Source organism: Entelurus aequoreus, linkage group LG06 (genome assembly GCF_033978785.1).
Source record: "Entelurus aequoreus isolate RoL-2023_Sb linkage group LG06, RoL_Eaeq_v1.1, whole genome shotgun sequence".
Classification (NCBI taxonomy): Eukaryota; Metazoa; Chordata; class Actinopteri; order Syngnathiformes; family Syngnathidae; genus Entelurus; species Entelurus aequoreus.
The window spans coordinates 61672903-61698097 of NC_084736.1; the positions used below are offsets into that span (position 1 = coordinate 61672903).

Below are 25195 nucleotides of genomic sequence, written 5' to 3' on the forward strand. Positions count from 1 at the left end.
AAAGGAAACAATCCACTCATAGTGGTGTTTTCAATTTTATGTGCCAGAAAAAAGAGATGATATTTTGCAGCAGTTAATATGGATGAACTCTAATATTGTAATAGATGGAAAGCCTTTCTTTTGGAAAAATATGTTTGAAAGAGGAATCATTTTTGTCAATGATATTATCAATGAGAATGGTAAAATTATGAAGTATGATGAATTTAGAGCTATGTATGGTGATGCTTGCTCAAGCTTTTCATTTTATCAACTAACTGGAGTAATTGGGAAAAGATGGAAACAAATAATTAATTATGGAACTACTAAATTATTAGTTTGTAAACCTCTAATAAGAAATTCTAGTTGGCAAAAAGGAACTAAAATAAATATAAAAATATATAATTTTTATTTAATAAAGAAATCTTTGAAGGCTGCCTCATACAACACAAATGGAAAATGGGAGGACTTTTTTGACTGCCCGTTGCCATGGGATGCCATATTCAAACTAATCTATAAAACCACTATCGATGTGCAAAATCGTTATTTTCAAATTAAAATTATTTATAACTTCTTACCCACAGGGAAAATGTTAAAATTATGGAATATGACAGAGTCAGATGATTGCCGATTTTGTTGTCAGGAGCCTGAATCCACCCTACATTTGTTTTGGTATTGTCATATTGTGTCTTTGTTTTGGGTGGAAGTTGAAAAAATGTGTTTAAGGATTGGTTTGTTTATGAAGCTTAATGTGGTTTCTGTTACTTTAGGAGAGTTCATTGACAATCATGATTTAGTCAATTTAATTATAGTACTCGGTAAAATGTTTATTTTTAAGGCCAAAAACAGATATTCACTTAGTATTACTTTCTTTAAAACATTTATTCAGTATTTTCTAACTTTAGAAAGTTACATGGTTGAAAACGATAATGATGCCAAAAAACATTAAAAAAAAGATGAGAAGTCCTCAAAGGCTTATTTTGAAAGTATAATTATGTTTATAGATTATATGATATCTGTTGTTGTGTTCCCTAATTTGAGTGACCTGGACATGATCTGGACTGTACATAAATGCTTATTTTGAAAATGTAATTTTGTTTATAAATTATATGCAATCTGTTGTGTTCCCTAATTTTTTTCTGTGTACATGAATGAAGGTGTGTGTTGCTGAGTCCGACTTGGACATTATCTGGACTGGACCTGGTTTAAAAAACCCTTTAAACAAATCTAATTTTATTGACAACCTGGTCTGTTGAAGATAAGGCCCTTTTTTAAAATAAATAAAAAACATTTTCTTGGATAAAAAAGAAAGTAAAACAATATAAAAATAATTACATAAAAAATAGTAATTAATGAAAATGTTAGTGGACCAGCAGCCTATACAATCATGTGTGCTTCAGGGACTGTGTCCCTTGCAGATGTGTTGTCTATGTTGTGGGAACCAGAATATTGGTAGCAGAAAGAAATAACCCCTTTTGTGTGAGTGGGTGTGGATGAGTGTGCATGGGGGAGGTTGTTTGGGTTGATGCACTGATTGAAAGTGTATCTTGTGTTTTTTCTATGTAGATTTAATTTAAAAAAAAAAAAAAAAAAAAAATGTAATTAAAAAAAAAAAATTTTTAAATTTTTTTTTTTTTTTTTTTTTTTAGAACAGGCCCGCGGGCGACTCATCTGGTCCTTACGGGCGACCTGGTGCCCGCGGGCACCGCGTTGGTGACCCCTGCAATAGAACAAGAAAATTTGGCTTGTCAAGACTTTCCAAAACAAGTCAAATCAGCTCACCTCAATGAACCCAAAAATACCTTAAAATAAGTATATTCTCACTAATAACAACTGTACTATATGAGTATATATTTTCTATTGTTTCATTGAAAATAAAACAGCAAAGTCCATTTGGCTGTCATCTGTTTCAATATGAGACACAATTGTGTCAAAGTCATGATTTTTTTTTTCATGCTTGAAATAAGAAAGTATTACTTTAAAAAAGTAGTTTTATACTTGTGAGTGTTGATGACACAGCTTTGCAACACTTGATATTCTAGTTTCAAGCATGTTTTACTCAATATAGGTCATACAATCTCAGCAAAAAGCTGTAATATCTTACTGAGATCATTTAGGACCAAAACCCTTAAAAAAAGTAAAAGACTCTAACATAAAATCTGCTTAGTGAGAAGAATTATCTTATCAGACAGAAAATAAGCAAATAGCACCCTTATTTGAGATATTTAATCTTACTTAAATTTCAGTTTTTGCAGTGAAAATAACTATAATATAGTAAAAAGAGAAACAAAAATACAACATACATTATTCTGTGATAATTACACAACAATGTTCCTAGTAATTTAAATATCCTTTGAAACTACATCATTCAGTGACAAATACAAGCTAGTCAAGTCCAATGGAAGTGTGCATTGTGCAATTTTGCAACCATCAACTATGACACCTGACCATTATTTTGCAGAAAAAAAAGCATATCTACTTTCTCAGGAAGGATACACAATCTTTTTGCACTTACTCTAGTCATTAGGTTGAATCCACAAGCATTTACTTTGATCTTTTCTTTCTCTTTGTAGGGTTCCTGCTCTTCCAGTCAAGAACCTGACTGGATCTGGACCAGTGCACCCAGCACTAGCAGGTTAGATGGCAGTCAACAAAAATATATTCTTTGGGGTAAAGGCGCAATAACAAAGTCACTCACAAACATTGTCCAATTCCTCTGTGTGTGTATTTTTGTTTGTGTGTGTGTTTTGTACATTTGTATCAGGTATGACCGGTATCCTGATGTGCGCTGTAGGTCTGCCTGTTTGCCTGACTCGAGCACCAAAGCCCATTCTGCACCCACCGGCCATCAGCAAGAGCGATATGAAGCCTGTGCCGGGGATCAACGGCATGCGACGCAAGACAAAGAAAAAGCATCTGAGGAGAGGTAAGTTGGACGCAGTGTACAGTGGGGCAGTTTGCAGGAGCATGTGAGGTTGGGGCGTCCTCAGAAGAAAAACATACCATCAAATGGCTTTTCTTTCTTGATTGTGTAAAAGTCTTGCTGTAACAAGTTGCTAAATGATACATGTCATGCAGGCTGAACATGGCAGACGACGTATCTTGTTAACAGGGGGTGGGTGGGTCTTTGGGTCTAAGTCAGGGGTGTCAACCGTATGGCCCGCGAACAGGATTTATCCAGCCCGCGGGATGAGTGTACCTAAAATGTACCTAAAATTTTTGAATGAATGAAACAGTTAAGTTAAAGGTGTACCCCGCCTTCCGCCCGATTGTAGCTGAGATAGGCTGCAGCGCCCCCCGCGACCCCGAAGGGAATAAGCGGTAGAAAATGAATGGATGGATGAATTGGTTAAGTTAAAGTTAAAGTACCAATGATTGTCACACACACACACACTAGGTGGGGTGAAATTTGTCCTCTGCATTTGACCCATCCCCTTGGTTCTAAATGTGTCCACTGGATGTCGCAATAGCAATTATTTGTATCTTTGTAGATGATGCTACATACCGTATTTTTCGGAGTATATGTCGCTCCGGAGTATAAGTCGCACCGGCCGAAAATGCCTAATAAAGAACGAAAAAAACATATATAAGTCGCACTGGAGTATAAGTCGCATTTTTGGGGGAAATTTATTTGATAAAACCCAACACCAAGAATAGACATTTGAAAGGCAATTTAAAATAAATAAAGAATAGTGAACAACAGGCTGAATAAGTGTACATTATATGAGGCATAAATAACCAACTGAGAACGTGCCTGGTATGTTAACTTAACATATTATGGTAAGAGTCATTCAAATAACTATAACATATAGAACATGCTATACGTTTACCAAACAATCTGTCACTCCTAATTAGGGCTGCAACTAACAACTAATTTGATAATCGATTAATCTGTCGATTATTACTTCGATTAATAATCGGATAAAAGAGACAAACTACATTTCTATCCTTTCCAGTATTTTATTGGAAAAAAACAGCATACTGGCACCATACTTATTGTGATTATTGTTTCTCAGCTGTTTGTAAATGTTGCAGTTTATAAATAAAGGTTTATAAAAAAAATTTAAAAAAGGAGCCTATGCGCATAGCCTAGATCCAACGAATCGATGACTAATCTAATCGCCAACTATTTTTATAATAGATTTTAATCGATTTAATCGATTAGTTGTTGCAGCCCTACTCCTAATCGCTAAATCCCATGAAATCTTATACGTCTAGTCTCTTACGTGAATGAGCTGAGTAATATTATTTGATATTTTACGGTAATGTGTTAATAATTTCACACATAAGTCGCTCCTGAGTATAAGTCGCACCCCCGGCCAAACTATGAAAAAAAACTGCGACTTATAGTCCGAAAAATACGGTATGTACAAAATAAACCACATGATGTTAGTACATCAGTCGAGGAAAATGATCAAACTACATAAATAACATCCTGTAATTTGATTTTGATACACTTTTTTATCTTGATAGATTGAAAATTAACACCAATGAGTTGACTGATGAACATTATCACATAATTTATTCAGAAATATAAATAACGACAAATCATTAACCCCAACATGTAAGTGTAAAAAAAAAACCAACAACATTATGAATTGTACATTTGTGCTTGTTCTAAAGAAAACAATCTGAAGTTGTCTTTATTTTTAAGTTATCGTGCCGTGATTTTACCAGTCTGGCCCACTTGGGAGTAGATTTTTCTCCATGTGGCCCCCGATCTAAAATGAGTTTGACACCCCTGCTCTAAATGAAAACAGGTCAATGAAAGCCATGGAAACTGTGGACCTTCCAAGGGAGTCTTTGTCCTAATTGATCAGTGAAGCTTCTATCTCTATCCCACGCTGCACTCGTTCTATTAGTATGCCCTTCAGACTGCACTATACTGTAGTGTACACTTGCTTTTTTTTAACCGCCATTTGCACCTTTCACCATGTGAAGAACGACAGTGAACTTGACAACTCTACGGAGGTATCATGGTGGCACTGCAGTTGATACAAAGTAGAGGGTGGAGGACTTCGCTGCCTCTCGGGCAGATCCGTGGTACTACAGTTGGCGCTGTGTTCAAAACGTGTTGAGAAAGGCTTTCCATCATTGGGACACGGTCCGTGGACCGCCATCTAAACTGGCGATTTAAAAGCCTTAATTTGGGTCTGTTGCGCTTGTAGCGTGAAAGCAAGACAACTTGAAGTATCGTTTGACACACAAAAACGTGTGCGTCGTTTATTCATCAAAGACAAGAATGAATGACTGCGTACACACTGCAAAAACTGAAATCTAAGTAAGATTAAATATCTCAAATCAGGGTGATATTTGCTTATTTTCTGTCTAATAAGATAATTATTCTCACTAAGCAGATTTTATGTTAGTCTTTTACTTGTTTTAAGGGTTTTGGTCCTAAATTATCTCAGTAAGATATTACAGCTTGTTGCTGAGATTTTATGACCTATATTGAGTAAAACATGCTTGAAACTAGAATATCAACTGTTGCAAAGCTGTGTCATCAACACTCACAAGTATAAAACTACTTTTTTAAAGTAATAATTTCTTATTTCAATCATGAAAAAAAAAAATCATGATTTTGACACAATTGTGTCTCATAATTAAAACAGATGACAGCCAAATTGACTTTGCGGTTTTATTTTCAATGAAACAATAGAAAATACGTACTCATATAGTAGTACAGTTGGCACAGTACAGTAAACTGACAGTTAATATTTAAACATTTAACATGTGACATTTCAAACAATTTTGAACAGAAATAGTTCATGCACATTCAGATAAATTCCTCAAAATTACAATTAAACATTTTTTGGCTGGGGGCTAGGCTGTATATATGCGCACTAATTGACTGAAAGAGCACGCACTTGGCGCGATGATGTCATGTTATCGATGGAAAAATGCATTTTTAGACCATATGATTTGCCTGAGCGGCTAGGAAACCCCGAGAGTAACAAGCGGTTGCCTTGTTGCCTTTTCATTAAGAACAATAAATTAGTTTTTAGTATAAGTTTTCTGGTTTCAAGAAATGTAATGCCGAGCGCATATCATTATGTCAAGATAATGGCACTAGCATTTACTTCATTTAAGAATATTTTTCAACATATTGAGCAAAAAGGTCTCTTTTTTTTCAACCAAAAAAAGTGCACTTGTTATTAGTGAGAATATACTTATTTGAAGGTATTTTTGGGTTCATTGAGGTTAGCTAATTTTACATGTTTTGGAAAGTCTTGACAAGCCAAATGTTCTTGTTCTATTGGCAGATAATTTTGCTTAGTTCAAATAAAATTTTATTTTTGTATTTTTTTTTCTTCTTTTTGAACACTGACTTTTTGCAGTGCATCCGGCGGCTCAAAATGGCGGTCACAAAAAACCCCCACCTTTGGGAAAATCACCTGACGGTCACTTAAAGGGGCCGCTCCGAATTACTCACTCTTAACTGCATATACGAATGCTAAACAAGAACAACATTTTTATGTGCACAATCGAACAATGACAGTGAATAATGATGAGAAAGTCAAGTAAACAGGTGTGGTGAATTATGTCCTTAAAGCAACTGCTACAAGTCAATAATTGGCCTATCTTCACAGACCCCTTAGCGTAGTTAATTTTTTTGTCCATATTACTACCCTCAAGACCTTGTAAGAAATGTCAAATCTGTCTAACCTTGGAAGCAATGGCACAGTGCAGGAGGCTTTGCCAGTGCACTTCAACAGTCCTGCCATGTTTAAAGACAGACAGGCCGTTTTTCCTTAAACATCAAGCGATCATGACAGTGTGATTGTCTGAAAAGGACATGAAAGCCAGCTTTTAGAACATGTTGAAGCTATGACAGTACACTTTTGATCAGCCATTGCAGAGCCTGTTTGGGTTTAAATGCAGTTTTCAAAACATTGCAGACTCTTATCTGGTTTCAAACCACGAGGCGGTCTTAATTCAATCCTTGTCCCCCATATCTTCGCTACATCACCACAACATCTGTACATGTGTCTTGAGAAACAAAACATCAGATAACCAGTGATTTATTGAGTGCACATCTAGAGGAGGCAGGCACGGTAGTGCACTGTTAATCGCTTTCTTCCAAGAAGCGGTTATGTCAGATAACCGTGGGCATCGGTGTGTGCATGTATAGTTGTTGTGCTTTTTGTTTGTTTGTGACACTTGCTTTGGTTCCTTTGTTTATTTCTTGCTGCTCTCTATTCCTGTTTGTCCGTTTGTCAGCAGAACTGAATAAAGACACCCCCTAGGGGGGAAAGAGCCTCTGTAAGCGCAGTAGGGGTCTAAGCTGTCGGTGCACTCTAAACCATGCTCCACTGGATACACACACACACACATGCACACAGGGTTCATCAGATATTTCATGCTCGATAGATATGCACTAGTTCAGGGGTCGGCAACTAGAAACGTTGAAAGAGCCATATTGGACCAAAAAAACAAAAAACAAATCTGTCTGGAGCTGAAAAAAATGTCGTATAATGAAGGCAACACATGACGTAAGTGTCCATATTAGCTAGAATAGCCTACTATCAAAATGACTATGTGTCGCAGGCTGAAGCAAATCTTCGTTGACAGAAATGTTGAAATGTAATATTTATTCTACACATTTTTACAACATTAGAAACCATTAGTGAATCAAAGGCTACTCAGAAGGTGAGATAACTCCTGGAAATTACTGGCTTTTAATGGCCAAAGGTATAGATGTGTGTGTCCAAGTTAAAGGAAACGGCAGGCTGTCTTCTTTTAATAGATTTATTACAATCTTTGGCAAGCTAGGTAATGTTTGCTGTGGTCTGGAACAACATGGCACACAAACAACTATCTGAAATGCAGCCAATACTACACACAGATAATGTGTCATGAGACATGCAAAACTAAATTATATACAAAGAGGATACAAGTAAAGGATATTAAATGATGCAATATGTACATACAGCTAGCCAACATAGCATGTTAGCATTGATTAGTTTGCAGTCATGCACTGACCAAACGTGCCTGATTAGCACTCCAACAAGTCAATAACATCAACAAAGCGCACCTTTTTGCATTCACGCACAGCATAAAACGTTTGGTGGACAAAATTAGACAAAGAAGGAGTCAAACATTTTACATATATACACCAACTGTTGCGTCACAGTCCCCACCATGGTGAGTTCAAGAACTGCCGAAATTAGTAGAACAAAACGGTGTTCACCAAATACTCTCATCGGTGAAACATACACACAAACATATTAAACAGTTGGCTTTCTAACAACTGGGAAGGGTTGTGTCATGTTTGTCCTCAAACAAAAAACAAACTAAAACAAAGCAATTATTTTTCCATTTTTAATCCTTTTTAAAAATGCTCCAGGGAGCCACTAGGGCAGCACTAAAGAGCCACATGCGGCTCGAGAGCCGAGGGTTGCTGACCTCCGCACTAGTTGAAAGATGACTTCTTCATCATTCGTACAATACAACTTCTCATTTTGATTCCCCTGAGGTTGTGCATGACGTTAGGCAAGAATTCCACATGCAGAAACTGCAAAACATTCCAAAATCTAATGAGACCATATTTTGAGCGAGCATCGAAAAGATAAACAAATGTGTGATGTTGGTTTTGTCCTCATTAATTTGTTTTCAATGCATTAAGTCTCAACAGATTAGTTCTTTCTAAAGGAAAAGCAGTAATCTCTCAGCATATTTGTTACTAACTCGGTCATCAAAATGTTTCTTTCATTGTTTTTCTATTTGCCTAGCAGAATAATGAACAAGAGTGAGGTGTGAAGTGGAGTGAAAGAAACACAACTTCCGCTTCACTCCCTGTACCTACAGTTCCGGCCCAAGGGTAGACGGATTGTAATGATTTTACAACATACATATTTATATTCGATAATAAATATTCAGTGATTTTTATTTTTTTAACTCAAGGCGGAATTGCAAATTTGAATGTACAGTCGCCCTTTGTTTATCCCAGCCAATTGGATTCCAGGCTTCACCATAGCAAACACATTTCTGCAAAGTAGGATTGCTATTCATAAATCAAATATTTTCAGAGCTACAGCATAAAAAAATCTGTTTATAGCCTTCTAAACATGTTTTTTTTTCTCTAAACATGAAATAAAAACCATATATTCAACTTTACACTTGTTTCACCCATTATAGTAGCTTTTGATTACAGTGCTCACAGGCTAGGAGGATCCTCCCAGCATCATTGCACTACAACACGACCACGACATGTAAATAATCCATCAGTGAAATAAGCAGGGGCGTCCATGATAACGTTGCTTGGATGGCAACATATGTTGCTCCAAAACCTGTATGTACCTTTCAGCATTAATGGTGCCTTCACAGATGTGTAAGTTACCCATGCTTTGGGCACTAATACACCCCCATACCATCACATATGCTGACTTTTGAACTTTGCGCTTCAAACAATCCGGATGGTTCTTTTTCCTCTTTGTTCTGGAGGACACAACGTCCACAGTTTCCAAAGACAATTTGAAATGTGGACTCGTCAGACCACAGAACACTTTTCCACTTTGCATCAGTCCATCTTAGATGAGCTCGGGCCCAGCGAAGCCGGTGGCGTTTCTGGGTGTTGTTGATAAATGGCTTTGGCTTTGCATAGTAGAGTTTTAACTTGCACTTACAGATGTAGCGATTAACTGTAGTTACTGACAGTGGTTTTCTGAAGTGTTCCTGAGCCCATGTGGTGATATCCTTTACACACTGATGTCGATTTTTGATGCAGTACCGCCTGAAGGATCGAAGGTCACGGGCGTAGCCGCTTCCGTGCAGTGATTTCTCCAGATTCTCTGAACCTTTTGATGATATTACAGAAAGTAGATGGTGAAATCCCTGAATTCCTTGCAATAGCTTGTTGAGAAATGTTCTAAAACTGTTCAACCATTTGCTCACGCATTTGTTCAGAAAATGGTGACCCTCGCCCCATCCTTGTTTGTGAATGACTGAGCATTTCATGATACCCACCTGTTCTCAATTAGCCTGTTCACCTGTGGGATGTTCCAAATAAGTGTTTGATGAGCATTCCTCAACTTTCTCAGTCTTTTTTGCCACTTGTGCCAGCTTTTTTGAAATATGTTGCAGGCTTCAAATTCCAAATGAGCTAATATTTTCAAAAACTAACAGTTTTCCAGCTTGAACGTTAAGTATCTTGTCTTTTTTGCAGTCTATTCAATTGAATATAAGTTGAAAAGGATTAGCAAATCATTCTATTCTGTTTTTATTTACGATTTACACAACGTGCCAACTTCACTGGTTTTGGGTTTTGTATTTTCGACATGACAAATAACTTCCTAATTCTATGAAATTGGAGGTTGGCCAGCATCACTAAATGTATCAATGTCAGAGATTCCTCACTATTCACATGCATACTGCAATATGCACTTTCATTATATGTGCTGGTACGGAGAGAATGCTGATGAATTTGGCATCCTTTAAAGATTCAAGCATTATTTCCTCGTTGTTTTGAAGCGGTGCCATCCCGTCAGCTGTGTGTTTATTTATTCATCTTTTTGTGTGACAAGGGAAAACCCCAGAGGATGTGGTCAGAAGATACACTGAGAAAATTAAAGTGGTGCCAGACGAGGTAAGATAAACACATGCACACGCATCATGCAGGCGTGAAAATATGAAAAAAATATGCAGTTATGGAGAATGGCAGCTATAAGTATTGGGTTTGGCTGGTGTAGGACTGTACCATCTGCATGGAGAGGCTGGTCACGGCATCAGGCTATGAAGGCGTCCTACAGCACAAAGGCATCAAGCCAGAGCTGGTGGGCAAACTTGGCAAGTGCGGCCATATGTACCATCTGCTGTGCCTGGTGGCCATGTACAACAATGGCAATAAGGTGGGTAAAAAATGGTGTGCCAGCCATTGTTATGATGTCAATCTCTAAACTCGAATTACAAACTTGGGCTTTTTTTTGGCTTGACTGAGCTATATGGTACTGGGGAACAGATGGGGATCTCTTATTAGATCACTCGCATCATTCACAACAGCCCAGTGCCGAGACTCTGTGAAAATTTTTTTTATGAATTCTGCTCATTTCTGTGCAGTAGCATGAAATATTAACAGCAACCCTTGCTTATGCAAAAGCAGGAAGTGCAAGCACATGAATTTGAAGAATCATCAATGACACATTTAATTCCTATTAAAACACACACTGAGTAATAAAACAAGATTTAGGAGGGAGATGCAAAAGTTTTTAAGACTTTTTAAATACTTTTATGGTCTATTAGTCTAATTGTTTTTTTATGTTGCTTCCATACAGTTGCACTAAAAACAATTCCCATTGTAAGTTGTATTTATTTGCAACGTTTATAAACTTGCAACACTTCTATGGAGACAGAAAGAACACTGCCAAGTTTTGGTATTAAAAAAAACTTTGTAGAAACAAGGATTAGTATTGTAAAATCTTGAATCGAAAAATAAAGTACAAACATTCCAAAAACACAATGTTTTTTCCGGATATTTTTCTTAATTATGTTTTTCAATGTCAATCTTCCAATTTATTTATTTTTTACCCTGTTTTACACCCAAACCCCACATCCCCGTCCACGTGAAAACCCTGATACACTGCAAAAAGTCAGTGTTCAAAAACAAGAGAAAAAAAATACAAAAATTAGGGGTATTTTATTTGAACTAAGCAAAATTATCTGCAAATAGAACAAGAACATTTGGCTTGTCAAGACGTTCCAAAACAAGTAAAATTAGCTAACTTCAATAAAACCAAAAATACCTTAAAATAAGTATATTCTCACTAATAACAACTGTACTACTTTATGAGTACGTATTTTCTATTGTTTCATTGAAAATAAAACAGCAAAGTCCATTTGGCTGTCATCTGTTTTAATTATGAGACACAATTTTGTCAGTCATGATTTTTTTTTTCATGCTTGAAATAAGAAATTATTACTTTAAAAAAGTAGTTTTATACTTGTGAGTGTTGATGACACAGCTTTGCAACAGTTGATATTCTAGTTTCAAGCATTTTTTACTCAATATAGGTCATAAAATCTCAGCAACAAGCTGTAATATCTTACTGAGATCATTTAGGACCAAAACCCTTAAAACAAGTAAAACACTCTAACATAAAATCTGCTTAGTGAGAAGAATGATCTTATCAGACAGAAAATAAGCAAATATCACCCTTATTTGAGATATTTAATCTTAGTTAGATTTCAGTTTTTGCAGTGATAGTAAGTTGAAAGTGGAAAAGAAGACAGACAAGTGAATCTGAAAAATGGAATGTTAAAAATAAAAACCTATAACACTTCAAAAACCAATAACAGTATAAAAAAAAGAGTCTGAAAAGGACATTGACAAACATATTACAAAAAAGATTCACAAAAAGAATTTTGTTTAATAAATGTCTGTTTTATTTTTAAAGTCAATATTTCACAATACCTCAGTGTCATTCCATACTACTTTTTCTACAATACCAAAACATACTGGCTGTGTTCTGTCTCCATACAGTTTACAATAAAACAAGAAACAAAATCAAATCAAATATCAATAATTGTTCAAATTTGCCATTTCTTTTAAGTTTTTACATTTAGCAAATCAAATTTTAGGAACTTGCACAAACCTAATGGTAAGAACGCAAAATCCAAATGATTCAGATGAAAGAAAGGAATAGACGTTTTTGTTTTTTTTACTGAATTGTATCATTGACCTGGCACACATCAGCAGCCACAAGCCCTTCATTGTGTTTAACAATAAGGTCTGATTAGAGGCCCCTTGAATGTCGTACTTGAAATATAGAAACGGTAAAAAAAATATAGTGAGAGTAATAATATGGAGATCATAATTTCCCTTACAAGTGCATGCATTTCACCCAAGCAGGATGGCAGTCTTCAGTGCCCGACATGCAAGACCATCTATGGTGAGAAAACAGGCACTCAGCCTCCTGGGAAGATGGAGTACCACGTCATCCCCCACTGCCTGCCCGGTTACCCAGACTCCAAGACTATCCGAATCGTCTATGACATTCCTGCTGGTGTCCAGGTTGGAAATATAAAACTTCACTAATCTCTTGTGCTTTCTCTTGTGCTCTGATCCACTGGCTTTCTTCTCTAACGCGACCTGTAAGCCTTACCGCCGCTGCTTTATCCGCTTAAGTTTGATCATTCTTGCAGCCTTGTAAGTCATTTTGTGTCTTACTAGACATTTCAAATTCTAAACTGAAAAGGGTGTCACAGTCAATGAAGGATAATCTAGTCTGAATTTACGCATTGTAAAGATGTTGTCGATTTCTACGGTGAAGGATGGACCTGTGAGTGTAGAAGGCTTTTTATTTCACCCTGACTTGCCAGTGGAGCTGTAAAATCATAAAAATACCCTTTTTTTTTAAGCAGAAGAGCAGGCTGAGTCTCCTTAAGCGACAGCACTCCTCAGCTGTCACGTTAACACAGCTCTGTCCACTGCAGCCACATGCTACATGGGGTCTGAAGGATAGCCCGGAGCCCCTGGAGCTACAGCTACCAACCCCGCATACAATTTACCTTTAAATTGCAGATCTAAATCATAAATTGGTGTGTTTGTCACCAAATTCTCACAGCAACATCCTTATCCTGATTGTCAAAAACGTGTCTTGATAGGATTTACACACACATTAATAAAATGGATAAATCTGCTTAGCTGTAAGGTCAGGGGTTGGCAACCCAAAATGTTGAAAGAGTCGTATTTGACCAAAAATACAAAAACTAATCTATCTGGAGCTGCAAAAAATGAAAAGCTGTATATACACTACCGTTCAAAAGTTTGGGGTCACATTGAAATGTCCTTATTTTTGAAGGAAAAGCACTGTACTTTTCAATGAAGATAACTTTAAACTAGTCTTAACTTTAAAGAAATACACTCTATACATTGCTAATGTGGTAAATGACTATTCTAGCTGCAAATGTCTGGTTTTTGGTGCAATATCTACATAGGTGTATAGAGGCCCATTTCCAGCAACTATCACTCCAGTGTTCTAATGGTACAATGTGTTTGCTCATTGGCTCAGAAGGCTAATTGATGATTAGAAAACCCTTGTGCAATCATGTTCACACATCTGAAAACAGTTTAGCTCGTTACAGAAGCTACAAAACTGACCTTCCTTTGAGCAGATTGAGTTTCTGGAGCATCACATTTGTGGGGTCAATTAAACGCTCAAAATGGCCAGAAAAAGAGAACTTTCATCTGAAACTTGAAAGTCTATTCTTGTTCTTAGAAATGAAGGCTATTCCACAAAATTGTTTGGGTTACCCCAAACTTTTGAACGGTAGTGTATGTGTTATAATGATGGCAACACATGACATAAGTGTCTATATTAGCTGTAATAGCCTACTATCAAAATGACTGTGTCACATGCTGAAGCAAATCTTCGTTGACAGAAATGTTGAAATGTAATATTTATTCTACACATTTTTACAACATTAGAAAGCATTAGTAAATCAGAGGCTACTCAGAAGGTGAGATAACTCCTGAAAATTACTGGCTTTTAATGGCCAAAAGTATAGATGTGTGTGTCGAAGTTAAAGGAAACGGCAGGCTGTCTTCTTATACCGTATTTTTCGGAGTATAAATCGTTCCGGAGTATAAGTCGCACCGGCCGAAAATGCATAATAAAGAAGGAAAAAAACCATATATAAGTCGCACTGGAGTATAAGTCGCATTTTTGGGGGAAATTTATTTGATAAAACCCAACACCAAGAATAGACATTTGAAAGGCAATTTAAAATAAATAAAGAATAGTGAACAACAGGCTAAATAAGTGTAAATGTAAATGGTTGTACTTGTATAGCGCTTTTCTACCCCTTTTTAAGGAGCCCAAAGCGCTTTGACAGTATTTCCACATTCACCCATTCACACACACATTCACACACTGATGGCGGGAGCTGCCATGCAAGGCGCTAACCAGGACCCATCAGGAGCAAGGGTGAAGTGTCTTGCCCAACACACAACGGACGTGACTAGGATGGTAGAAGGTGGGGATTGAACCAGTAACCCTCAGATTGCTGGCACGGCCACTCTCCCAACTTCGCCACGCCACAACGTGTACGTTATATGACGCATAAATAACATGCCTGGTATGTTAACGTAACATATTATGGTAAGAGTCATTCAAATAACTATAACATATAGAACATGCTATACGTTTACCAAACAATCTGTCACTCCTAATCGCTAAATCCCATGAAATCTTATACGTCTAGTCTCTTACGTGAACGAGCTAAATAATATTATTTGATATTTTACGGTAATGTGTTAATAATTTCACACATAAGTCGCTCCTGAGTATAAGTTGCACCCCCGGCCAAACTATGAAAAAAACTGCGATTTACAGTCCGAAAAATACGGTAATGGATTTATTACAATCTTTGGCAAGCTAGGTAATGTTTGCTGTGGTCTGGAACAACATGGCGCACAAACAACTATCTGAAACGCAGCCAATATTACATACAGATAATGTGTCATGAGACATGCAAATATAAATTAAATGCAAAGAGGATAAAAGTAAAGGATATTAAATGAGCTCAAATATACCTACAAGTGAGGCATAATGATGCAATATGTACATACAGCTAGCCTAAATAACATGTTAGCATTGATTAGCTTGCAGTCATACACTGACCAAATATGCCTGATTAGCACTCCAACAAGTCAATAACATCATCAGAGCTCACCTTTGTGCATTCACGCACAGCATAAAAGGTTTGGTGGAAAAAATGAGACAAAGGAGTGGAAGATTTTACATGTAAACAAACTGTTGTGTCTATGGTGAGTTCAAGAACCGCCTAAATTAGTAGGACAAAACGATGTTCACCAAATACTGTCATCAGTGAAGCATACACACAAATATATTAAACAGTGGGCTTTCTAACAATTGGGAAGGTTTGTGTCATGTTTGTCCTCAAACAAAAAACATACTGAAACCAAAACAAATATTTTTCCCCCCATCTTTTTCCATTTTCATTACTTTTTTAAAAATGCTCCTGGGAGCCTCTAGGGCGGCACTAAAGAGCCCCGCTGTAGGTGAACGGTGTGCTTCTAACAAGCCAGTGTACATTATGTAATGTAATTATAAAGTTTATAGAGTAGTGTACAAGTTAAGCATTGTTGAATTGTGGATATCACAGTGACTTTTGAGCAAATTGTAGGAGATGTTTGTTTAATATACTGTATGATCTTTTCAGACCAATGAGCACCCCAACCCTGGGAAGAAGTTCAGCGCAAGAGGTTTTCCCCGACAGTGTTACCTGCCAGACAACGAAAAGGGCAGGAAGGTGAGAACACACCCCGGATTGTTAACAATGTAAATAATGTAAATAATTCAATGTACGTATATATTCTGATGATTATCTTGTGTGATGACTGTATTATGATGTTAGTATACATTTGATAGTATTTGATAGTATATATCTGTATCATGAATCAATTTAAGTGGACCCCGACTTAAACAAGTTGAAAAACTTATTCGGGTGTTACCATTTAGTGGTCAATTGTACGGAATATGTACTGTACTGTGCAATCTACTAATAAAAGTTTCAATCAATCAAAAAAGAACCACTTGCTGGTGCTGTACAATATGCTACCTAAATAAATGAGTAAATGGCACAAGAAATAATATAATATCATTTTACTGTGTGTTTTTTGGCTCCAATACAATTTTAAAGGGACCTTATCCAACATTGTGTATTAGCGTTTCTCACAGAACGGCAATCTACTGTATGCATACTGTCGTACAATCTGTATTAAATACTATAATGCATGTATTTTTTAAAAAGGCTAAAATAATATCATACATATATGAATCTGTTTTATTAGTTATTGGAACCAACATATCTTTTTCCTGTTAAATGATATAGTTTTTCTCTATTTTTCAATTGTTCCTGCTTATTTTATTTATGCAGTGTAACAGGCTGCATGTGTATTTATATATATGATGTTAGATCCAGTATGGACTGGACTCTCACAATATTATGCTAGATCCACTCGATGTCCATTGCACCGGTCGCCCAGGGGGCGGTACCCACATCTGCGGTCCCCTCCAAGGTTTCTCATTGTCCCATTGGGTTGAGTTTTTCCTTGCCCTGAGCCCCGAGGATGTCGTTGTGGCTTGTGCAGCCCTTTGAGACACTCGTGATTTAGGGCTTTATAAGTAAACATTGATTGATTGATTGATTGATTGATTGATTGATTACATATATTATTCTGCCCTCTTTCAATATTGGAATTTAGTTTGGCAGATAAGTAAATTGTCCTTTAAATTACAGATGGAAAAAAACACTTGCAGTTGTTTATGGATAGTCTCCAAAATGAAGTTACTGTAAAACTAAGCACACACAAAAGTACATTAATATACACATGAAGTACACAAACCAGTAAGAGTCATGTAACATGGACAATAAAGTTGGCTCTTATGCCGCTGGCTTAATGCTAACATACAATGGACGAACCAATTGATAGGCTAACAAAAATCATCATCATGATCATGTTAAATTTGTACAAACGTTTTAACAAATGTACATAAAGCCACAATTATATTTCTACTTAAAGGAATATAGTCAGCAAGCTCTGTCGAAACAAATATTGACCGCTAACTTTGTATTACCAGATCAGTCTGCTGCATGGCACTGTGTGTGCTGACTAACCACAGGCTTGTTGCTGAAATATTAAACTCACATTTTAAAACAAATAACATAAATAATGATCAGCACATGCATCACCTAGGATAGGGGTGTCAAAACTCATTTTCACTTAGGACCACGTCGCAGTTGGGCGCCCTCACAGGGCTGCATGTAACAGTGAGTAATAAATGTACAAAGATTTACCTCATGATATTATTACACAATTGCCTGTGCATTTGATCATTATGCCTTTTTAACGTACTCCATGAAAAAAAATCTGTAGACAAAACACAAGGAGCGGTGTCTTCCTGAGAGTACTCTCTCTGCTTCCTATGTAGTAGTAATAGTACACAATGGCGACTGAAGCGGCAACCAGATCAGTGTAGCTAATCGATGCACTGAAGCCATCTCGCTTTGTTCCCTCGGAAACTCTTGTTTAGTCTTCTTTACTTGGCGCAGGTCATCTTGTTGCTTCCTCCACTTCCGCACTATTGATTCGTCAATGTTAAATTCTCTCGCTGCTGCTCTATTCCCGTGTTCTACTGCGTGACTGATCGCCTTGAGTTTAAAATCTGCGTCGTAAGCGTGTCTCTTAATAGGAGCCATTTTGGGGTCTTTACATAAACACACAAATGGAAATGAAACGGCACGCCTCGCGCAGTCATATATCCCTGCATGCACCGCGCGCTTCTTCTTCTACGGGGGAAAAAGAAGTCGGCGGCCGCTTACCGTAGTTGCAAGACCGGATGTGGCTCAATATTGGTCCATATATAAGGCGCACCGGATTATAAGGCGTACTGTCAGCTTTTGAGAAAATTGGAGGTTTTTAGGTGCGCCTTATAGTGCGGAAAATACGGTACTCGCTACTTTTTCTTTGAATTGTCAAAAGCTGGGCATTTTAGGATGCATATGCCTGTACGAGCCAGTCTGCCCCGCCACAAGAGGATAAAGAAACTAAAACTAAAACTGAATAAAACACATTTTGGGACTTATGGGGATACCAAATACACAACAAAAATTGAGAACCGTATTTTTCGGATTATAAATCGCAGTTTTTTTCATAGTTTGGCCGGGGGTGCGACTTATACTCCGGAGCGACTTATGTGTGAAATTATTAACACATTACCGTAAAATATCAAATAATATTATTTAGCTCATTCCCGTAAGAGACGAGGCGAATGTCAGCAATCGTCACACACACATCAACCAATAGAAATGATGCGGGGGCGGGTCATGGCACAAGTGCATTGTGGGTCATGGTGGCAGTGTATTGTGGGAAAAAAAAGATGCTACATGCTACTACGTCCGTACCTAGGAAAATGGATCTTTTCAACATTGGCGGTAACTTATAAAAACTGAGAAGGGCTGAACAAAAATGGCACTGAAAAGGAAATCATATACTGCAGATTACAAGCTGGACGTAGTGAAATATGCAGCAGAAAACGGCAGTCGAGCAGCAGAAAGAAAGGATAACAGAAGCGACACCGGGGAGGAAGTTTTCATGGGATTTAGCGATCAGGAGTGACAGATTGTTTGGTAAACGTATAGCATGTTCTATATGTTATAGTTATTTGAATGACTCTTACCATAATATGTTACGTTAACATACCAGGCACGTTCTCAGTTGGTTATTTATGCGTCATATAACGTACACTTATTCAGCCTGTTGTTCACTATTCTTTATTTATTTTAAATTGCCTTTCAAATGTCTATTCTTGGTGTTGGATTTTATCAAATAAATTTCCCCCCAAAAATGGGACTTATACTCCAGTGCGACGTATATATGTTTTTTCCTTCTTTATTATGCATTTTCGGCCGGTGCAACGTATACTCCGGAGCGATTTATAATCCGAAAAATACGGTAGCATTGATTTTTTTTGTGTGTCATTTATAGTTATACTATAAATATAGTACTATATTTATACTAATACTATATACTATACTTAAAACCAGGGGAGACAGGGCCTTCTCTGTGGTCGGCCCTAAGCTCTGGAACACTCTGCCCCTCCATGTTCGAACTGCTCCCACAGTGGAGTGTTTTAAGTCTCGTCTTAAGACCCACTTTTATTCTCTGGCTTTTAACACTACGTGAGTTGTGTGGTCCTCTGTTTTTAAAATTTTGATTTCTATTTACTGTTTTAATTGGTTTTACCCTTTAAAATCTTTTTTAATCACATTTATTTTATATTGGTTTTATATGTATTAAGATTAAAGTACCAATGATTGTCACACACACACTAGATGTGGTGAAATTTGTCCTCTGCATTTGTCCCATCCACTTGGGGAGCAGTGGGCAGCAGCGGCGCCGCGCCCGGGAATCATTTTTGGTGATTTAATGTACCGTATTTTTCGGAGTATAAGTCGCTCCGAAGTATAAGTCGCACCGGCCGAAAATGCATAATAAAGAAGGAAAAAAACATATATAAGTCGCACTGGAGTATAGGTCGCATTTTTTGTGGAAATTTATTTGATAAAACCCAACACCAAGAATAGACATTTGAAAGGCAATTTAAAATAAATAAAGAATAGTGAACAACAGGCTGAATAAGTGTACGTTATATGAGGCATAAATAACCAACTGAGAACGTGCCTGGTATGTTAACGTAACATATTATGGTAAGAGTCATTCAAATAACTATAACATATAGAACATGCTATACGTTTACCAAACAATCTGTCACTCCTAATCGCTAAATCCAATGAAATCTTATACGTCTAGTCTAATTTCACACATAAGTGGGTGGCTCCAGAGTATAAGTCGCACCCCCGGCCAAACTATGAAAAAAACTGCGACTTATAGTGCGAAAAATACGGTATTTAGTTTTTGTTTTTATTCAGTCAGATAATATTTGAATATTGTTTTTAATATTGTTGTGCAACACTTTGGAAACATTTTTGTTGTTTAAATGTGCTATATAAATAAAGTGGATTGGATTAGTTACCATATTTATTTCCATCAAACGCCACTATTACCTAATCTGTGCCCTCAGGTCCTCAAGCTGCTGATCACGGCCTGGGACCGACGCCTCATCTTCACCATCGGGACGTCCAGCACCACAGGAGAAACCGACACCGTGGTGTGGAATGAGATCCACCACAAGACTGAATTTGGCTCCAACCTGACAGGCCACGGCTACCCCGACCCCAACTACCTGGACAACGTCCTGACAGAGCTGTCAGCCCAGGGAGTTGGCGAGGCAAACCTGAAGGACTGAAAAGGTTCCTAAGCAGCTGGTTTTATCAGGAACACAACCTATCATGGTAAACGCTACACTTTATGACACCTCGTCGAAGTGGCGGCACACAATTACATCGCTCAACCTTTTTGTTGTCATTATCTTTAGCGTCACGTCTGGAGCACGCTGCGGCACATGCTCAGTGTATGTCTTGATGCCAGCAAATGTGCCATCGGTGGCTTTAAGAGTCTGACGTGGTGGCGTATTGAGCCCCGACTTTAATGGCGCCAGCAAAACTACATAATGAATGTTGAGTGAATTGCTGCAATAAGATGAGGTGCCAATGAAGCTTTTCTCACTTGAAACTCTTTTTTTTTTGTTCCCCCTCAAAAATCTTATATTCTAACACATGGTGAGAATTTTCTGTACATTTTTGATGGAGAGGTGTTGGGCTTTTGTTTTTAGGAATAAACCCGAGTAGAGGTTTTTTTCCCCCCCCATCTCAGTGATAAGGGCTAAACAAAAGTGTAGTGCATGTACGGGACAAAGGCTGTAAAATGGTGATATTTTCTAAAGTGTACGTCACGGCGAGTCTACTGGCGGTCCGAGTTCAGTTCAAAACTCGGGAGACAAACATTTTTGGAGCAAATTCCTAAAAACACTAGAGTGCTCCCGTTGTACAGAGGAACTTGGACCAACGTCAACACATTGGCAGATCCTTGCGTTGTCATTTTAACCTTCAAAGTAGAAGACTGGGGTCCAAACGTGTGATTTACATAACTGAGGCACCCCTTTAAGTTCTCTCCTTTTTTGGCATTTTTTTTTTCCTAATGTGATTTATGTAACTAAGGTGTTGCTGTAGCGTGTTTACTTCAGATGCAGTCTGTAGTCATTTGTACTAGTAGTGTTTCTCAAGGTTCCATTTTAGGTCCTCTCTTTTTCATCATTTGGGCTATTCGACTGGTGGCCCGGGAGTTCAGTTAAAAAAAACTATTTTGCAGCAGATTTTTAAGAATACTAGATGATCTTTGACTTTTTTTTTTTTTTTGCCAGAAGGTCCTAAAAACAGCAGAGCACTCCTGTAACTGACAAAATAGACACAAATTAGATGTCCACTGTAGAGGACGCTGGTTCGCTAGAACAGGGGTCCCCAAACTACGGCCCGTGGGAAGTACAAAGTTAAAAAACAAAATTTAGTTTTGTTGTTTTTTGTTTTTTTGATTATTATTTTTTTAAATCTGTCCTTTCTAATCCATTTTCTACCGCTTGTTACTCTCGGTGTTTCCGAGCCACTCAGGCAAATCATATTGTCTAAAAATGCATTTTCCCATCGATAACGTGACATTAATTTTAAATAATTTCAAATTAAAAAATTGTTTTTATTATTTAAAATTAATTTTAAATAAAAAATCTCCTGAAAAGCAGAAAAACCTGCAAAACAGGCTTGTAGGGATGAAATAGCCTCTGCGTTTTTTTCCTGACCTAACGTGTGTGTGTGTGTGTGTGTGTGTGTGTGTGTGTGTGTGTGTGTGTGTGTGTGTGTGTGTGTGTGTGTGTGTGTGTGTGTGTGTGTGTGTGTGTGTGTGTGTGTGTGTGTGTGTGTGTGTATATATATATATATATATATACACACGTTAGGTCAGGAAAAAAACACAGAGGCTATTTCATCCCTACAACCCTGCTCTTCAGGGGATTTTTAATTTAAAATAATTTTAAATTAAATTATAATTTTTTTATTTAAAATTAATTTTAAATAAAAAATCCCCTGAAAAGCAGAAAAACCTGCAAAACATGCTTGTAGGGATGAAATAGCCTCTGCGTTTTTTTCCTGACCTAACGTGTGTGTGTGTGTGTGTGTGTGTGTGTGTGTGTGTGTGTGTGTGTGTGTGTGTGTGTGTGTGTGTGTGTGTGTGTGTGTGTGTGTGTGTGTGTATATGTATATATATATATATATATATATATATATATATATATATATATATATATATATATATATATATATATATATATATACACACGTTAGGTCAGGAAAAAAACACAGAGGCTATTTCATCCCTACAACCCTGCTCTTCAGGGGATTTTTAATTTAAAATAATTTTAAATTAAATTATAATTTTTTTATTTAAAACTAATTTAAAATAAAAGATCCCCTGAAGAGCAGAAAAACCTGTGAAACAGGCTTGTAGGGATGAAATAGCCTCTGCGTTTTTTTCCTGACCTAACGTGTGTGTGTTTGTGTGTGTGTATATATATATATATATATATATATATATATATATATATATATATATATATATATATATATATATATAAATATATATATATATATAAATATATATATATATAAATATTTATAAACGTTAGGTCAGGAAAAAAAAACACGGAGGCTATTTCATCCCTACAAGCCCGTTTCGCAGGTTTCCCTGCTCTTCAGGGGATTTTTAATTCAAAATAATTTAAAATTAAATGATAATTTTAAATAAAAAATCCCCTGAAGAGCAGAAAAACCTGCGAAACAGGCTTGTAGGGATGAAATAGCCTCTGCGTTTTTTTCCTGACCTAACTTGTGTGTGTGTGTGTATATATATATATATATATATATATATATATATATATATATATATATATATATATATATATATATATATATATACACACACACACACACACGTTAGGCAACACAATCATACGGTTTGTTCATATATATATATATATACACACACACGTTAGGTCAGGATATATATATATATATATATACACACACACGTTAGGTCAAGAAAAAAAATTTAAATAAATATATATATATATATACACATATATATATATATTACAGCCCGGCCGCCGGCCAAATTTTTTTAACCCAATGCGGCCCCCGAGTCAAAAAGTTTGGGGACCCCTGCTCTAGAAGATACAAAATAAGACTAAGAGTAAAGGGAGAAGTCTGGCCCCATGGTCCTTAGCCTTCTGGAAATGTGGCTCCTAAAGCAATGTAATTGAATATCCCTGGTGTGCTTTGTACGGTTAATGGCCGGGCAGATTAAGAAATGTTGCTGCAGTTCCAAGGTTCAACTTGTTTGTTTTGTTGACACCTTGACGATGCTGACCTCCTGTGAGCATAAAGCCCTGCGCTATCATTCTCCCTGTTGGAGGAATTTGGAGCCCTGGGTCTATCCATCATGCTGCAGTGAGGTGCTAAGAGGTTGGACTTTTCACCTCCGAGATCCATCTCATGAATCTCAAACATTTTTACCAAAATGCGCTTGGTTAAAGTCCATCTTTGGCAGTAGAACTTTGTCCAGGGAAAAAAATTGCTTTATTGCAGATTCACCAAAAGGAACTATTGAAAGAGCCCACGTGTGTACTCTGTTTTCCCTCCAAGATGTTATGCCCAAGAGCTAAAGTCTTTTGAAGATCCATGTTGGGGTTTTTTTATATAACTTTGAGAGGAACGCTAGGTCAGCGCTGCATATTTTTTCCTGGAATGCGTCTGATCAGCTTTAATGAGCAGGGATGTTGTTCATTTCAGAGCGAATCACAGTCTTCCATAGCAAATTGAGGCAGCAGTTCTATTGAATTGCTTCATTTTTGGGGAGGGGGAAGTTTTTTTAAATTGCATTATAAATATCTGTTGTTGTTTTTTTTTTATAAGTCATTGTGCCGCGCTTTTGAAATATCTGTATTTATTTACAAAAGTGATATACCCAACAGTTCAAGCTCAGTTTAGGGTATGGTGTTTATTTTTATATTCTTCTATATATATATTAAAAAAAAAAAAAAAGATATAGTGTAAAGACATGATTGTACGAAGCCCCTAAAGGGACATGGGGGAAAAAACATTTGTAATATTTTTTTTTTTTTTTTAGACATGTATCTCGTGCGCACGAGAAACTTTTTATAAAGTTATAAAAAAAATTATAATTATTTTTTTTTAGACATGTATCTTGTGCGCACGAGAAACTATCTTGTGCACATGAGAATCTTTCTCTTGCGCACGAGAAACTTTTTATAAAGTTATAAACAAAATTATAATTTTTTTTTTTAGACATGTATCTCGTGCGCAAGAGAAACTATCTTGTGTGCACGAGAATCTTTCTCTTGCGCACGAGAAACCTTTTATAGTTATAAAAAAATAATAATTTTTTAAATTTTTAGACATGTATCTTGTGCGCACGAGAAACTATTTTGCGCGCACGAGAAACTTTTTATAAAGTTATTAAAAAAAATTTTATTTTTATTTTTTAGACATGTATCTCATGCGCACGAGAAAGTTTCTTGTGCGCACGAGATACATGTCTAAAAAAAAAAATTATACAATTTTTTAATTTTTTTTTATAACTTTATAAAAAGTTTCTCGTTCTCGTGCGCACGAGATACATGTCTAAAAAAAATTTAAAAAAATCCCCCATGTCCCTTTAGGGGCTCCGTATGAT

At 36.8% G+C, this 25195-nt stretch overlaps 1 protein-coding gene across 2 annotated transcripts in view; it reads left to right on the forward strand.

The window, feature by feature from the left end:
- The window catches only part of dtx1 (deltex 1, E3 ubiquitin ligase), an 85171-nt gene that overhangs the window by 54170 nt on the left and 5806 nt on the right, over positions 1-25195 (forward strand). The window contains exons 4-10 of one of the 2 annotated variants that reach the window (XM_062051135.1): positions 2550-2611; positions 2741-2902; positions 10500-10561; positions 10665-10823; positions 12821-12982; positions 16156-16245; positions 20580-20850. In XM_062051135.1, coding sequence (XP_061907119.1) covers positions 2550-2611; positions 2741-2902; positions 10500-10561; positions 10665-10823; positions 12821-12982; positions 16156-16245; positions 20580-20804 — 922 coding nt within the window. In that variant the 3' untranslated portion in view covers positions 20805-20850. Of the gene's footprint in view, positions 1-2549; positions 2612-2740; positions 2903-10499; positions 10562-10664; positions 10824-12820; positions 12983-16155; positions 16246-20579; positions 22203-25195 lie in introns of those variants that run through there. The other variant, XM_062051134.1, reaches the window with a different exon arrangement.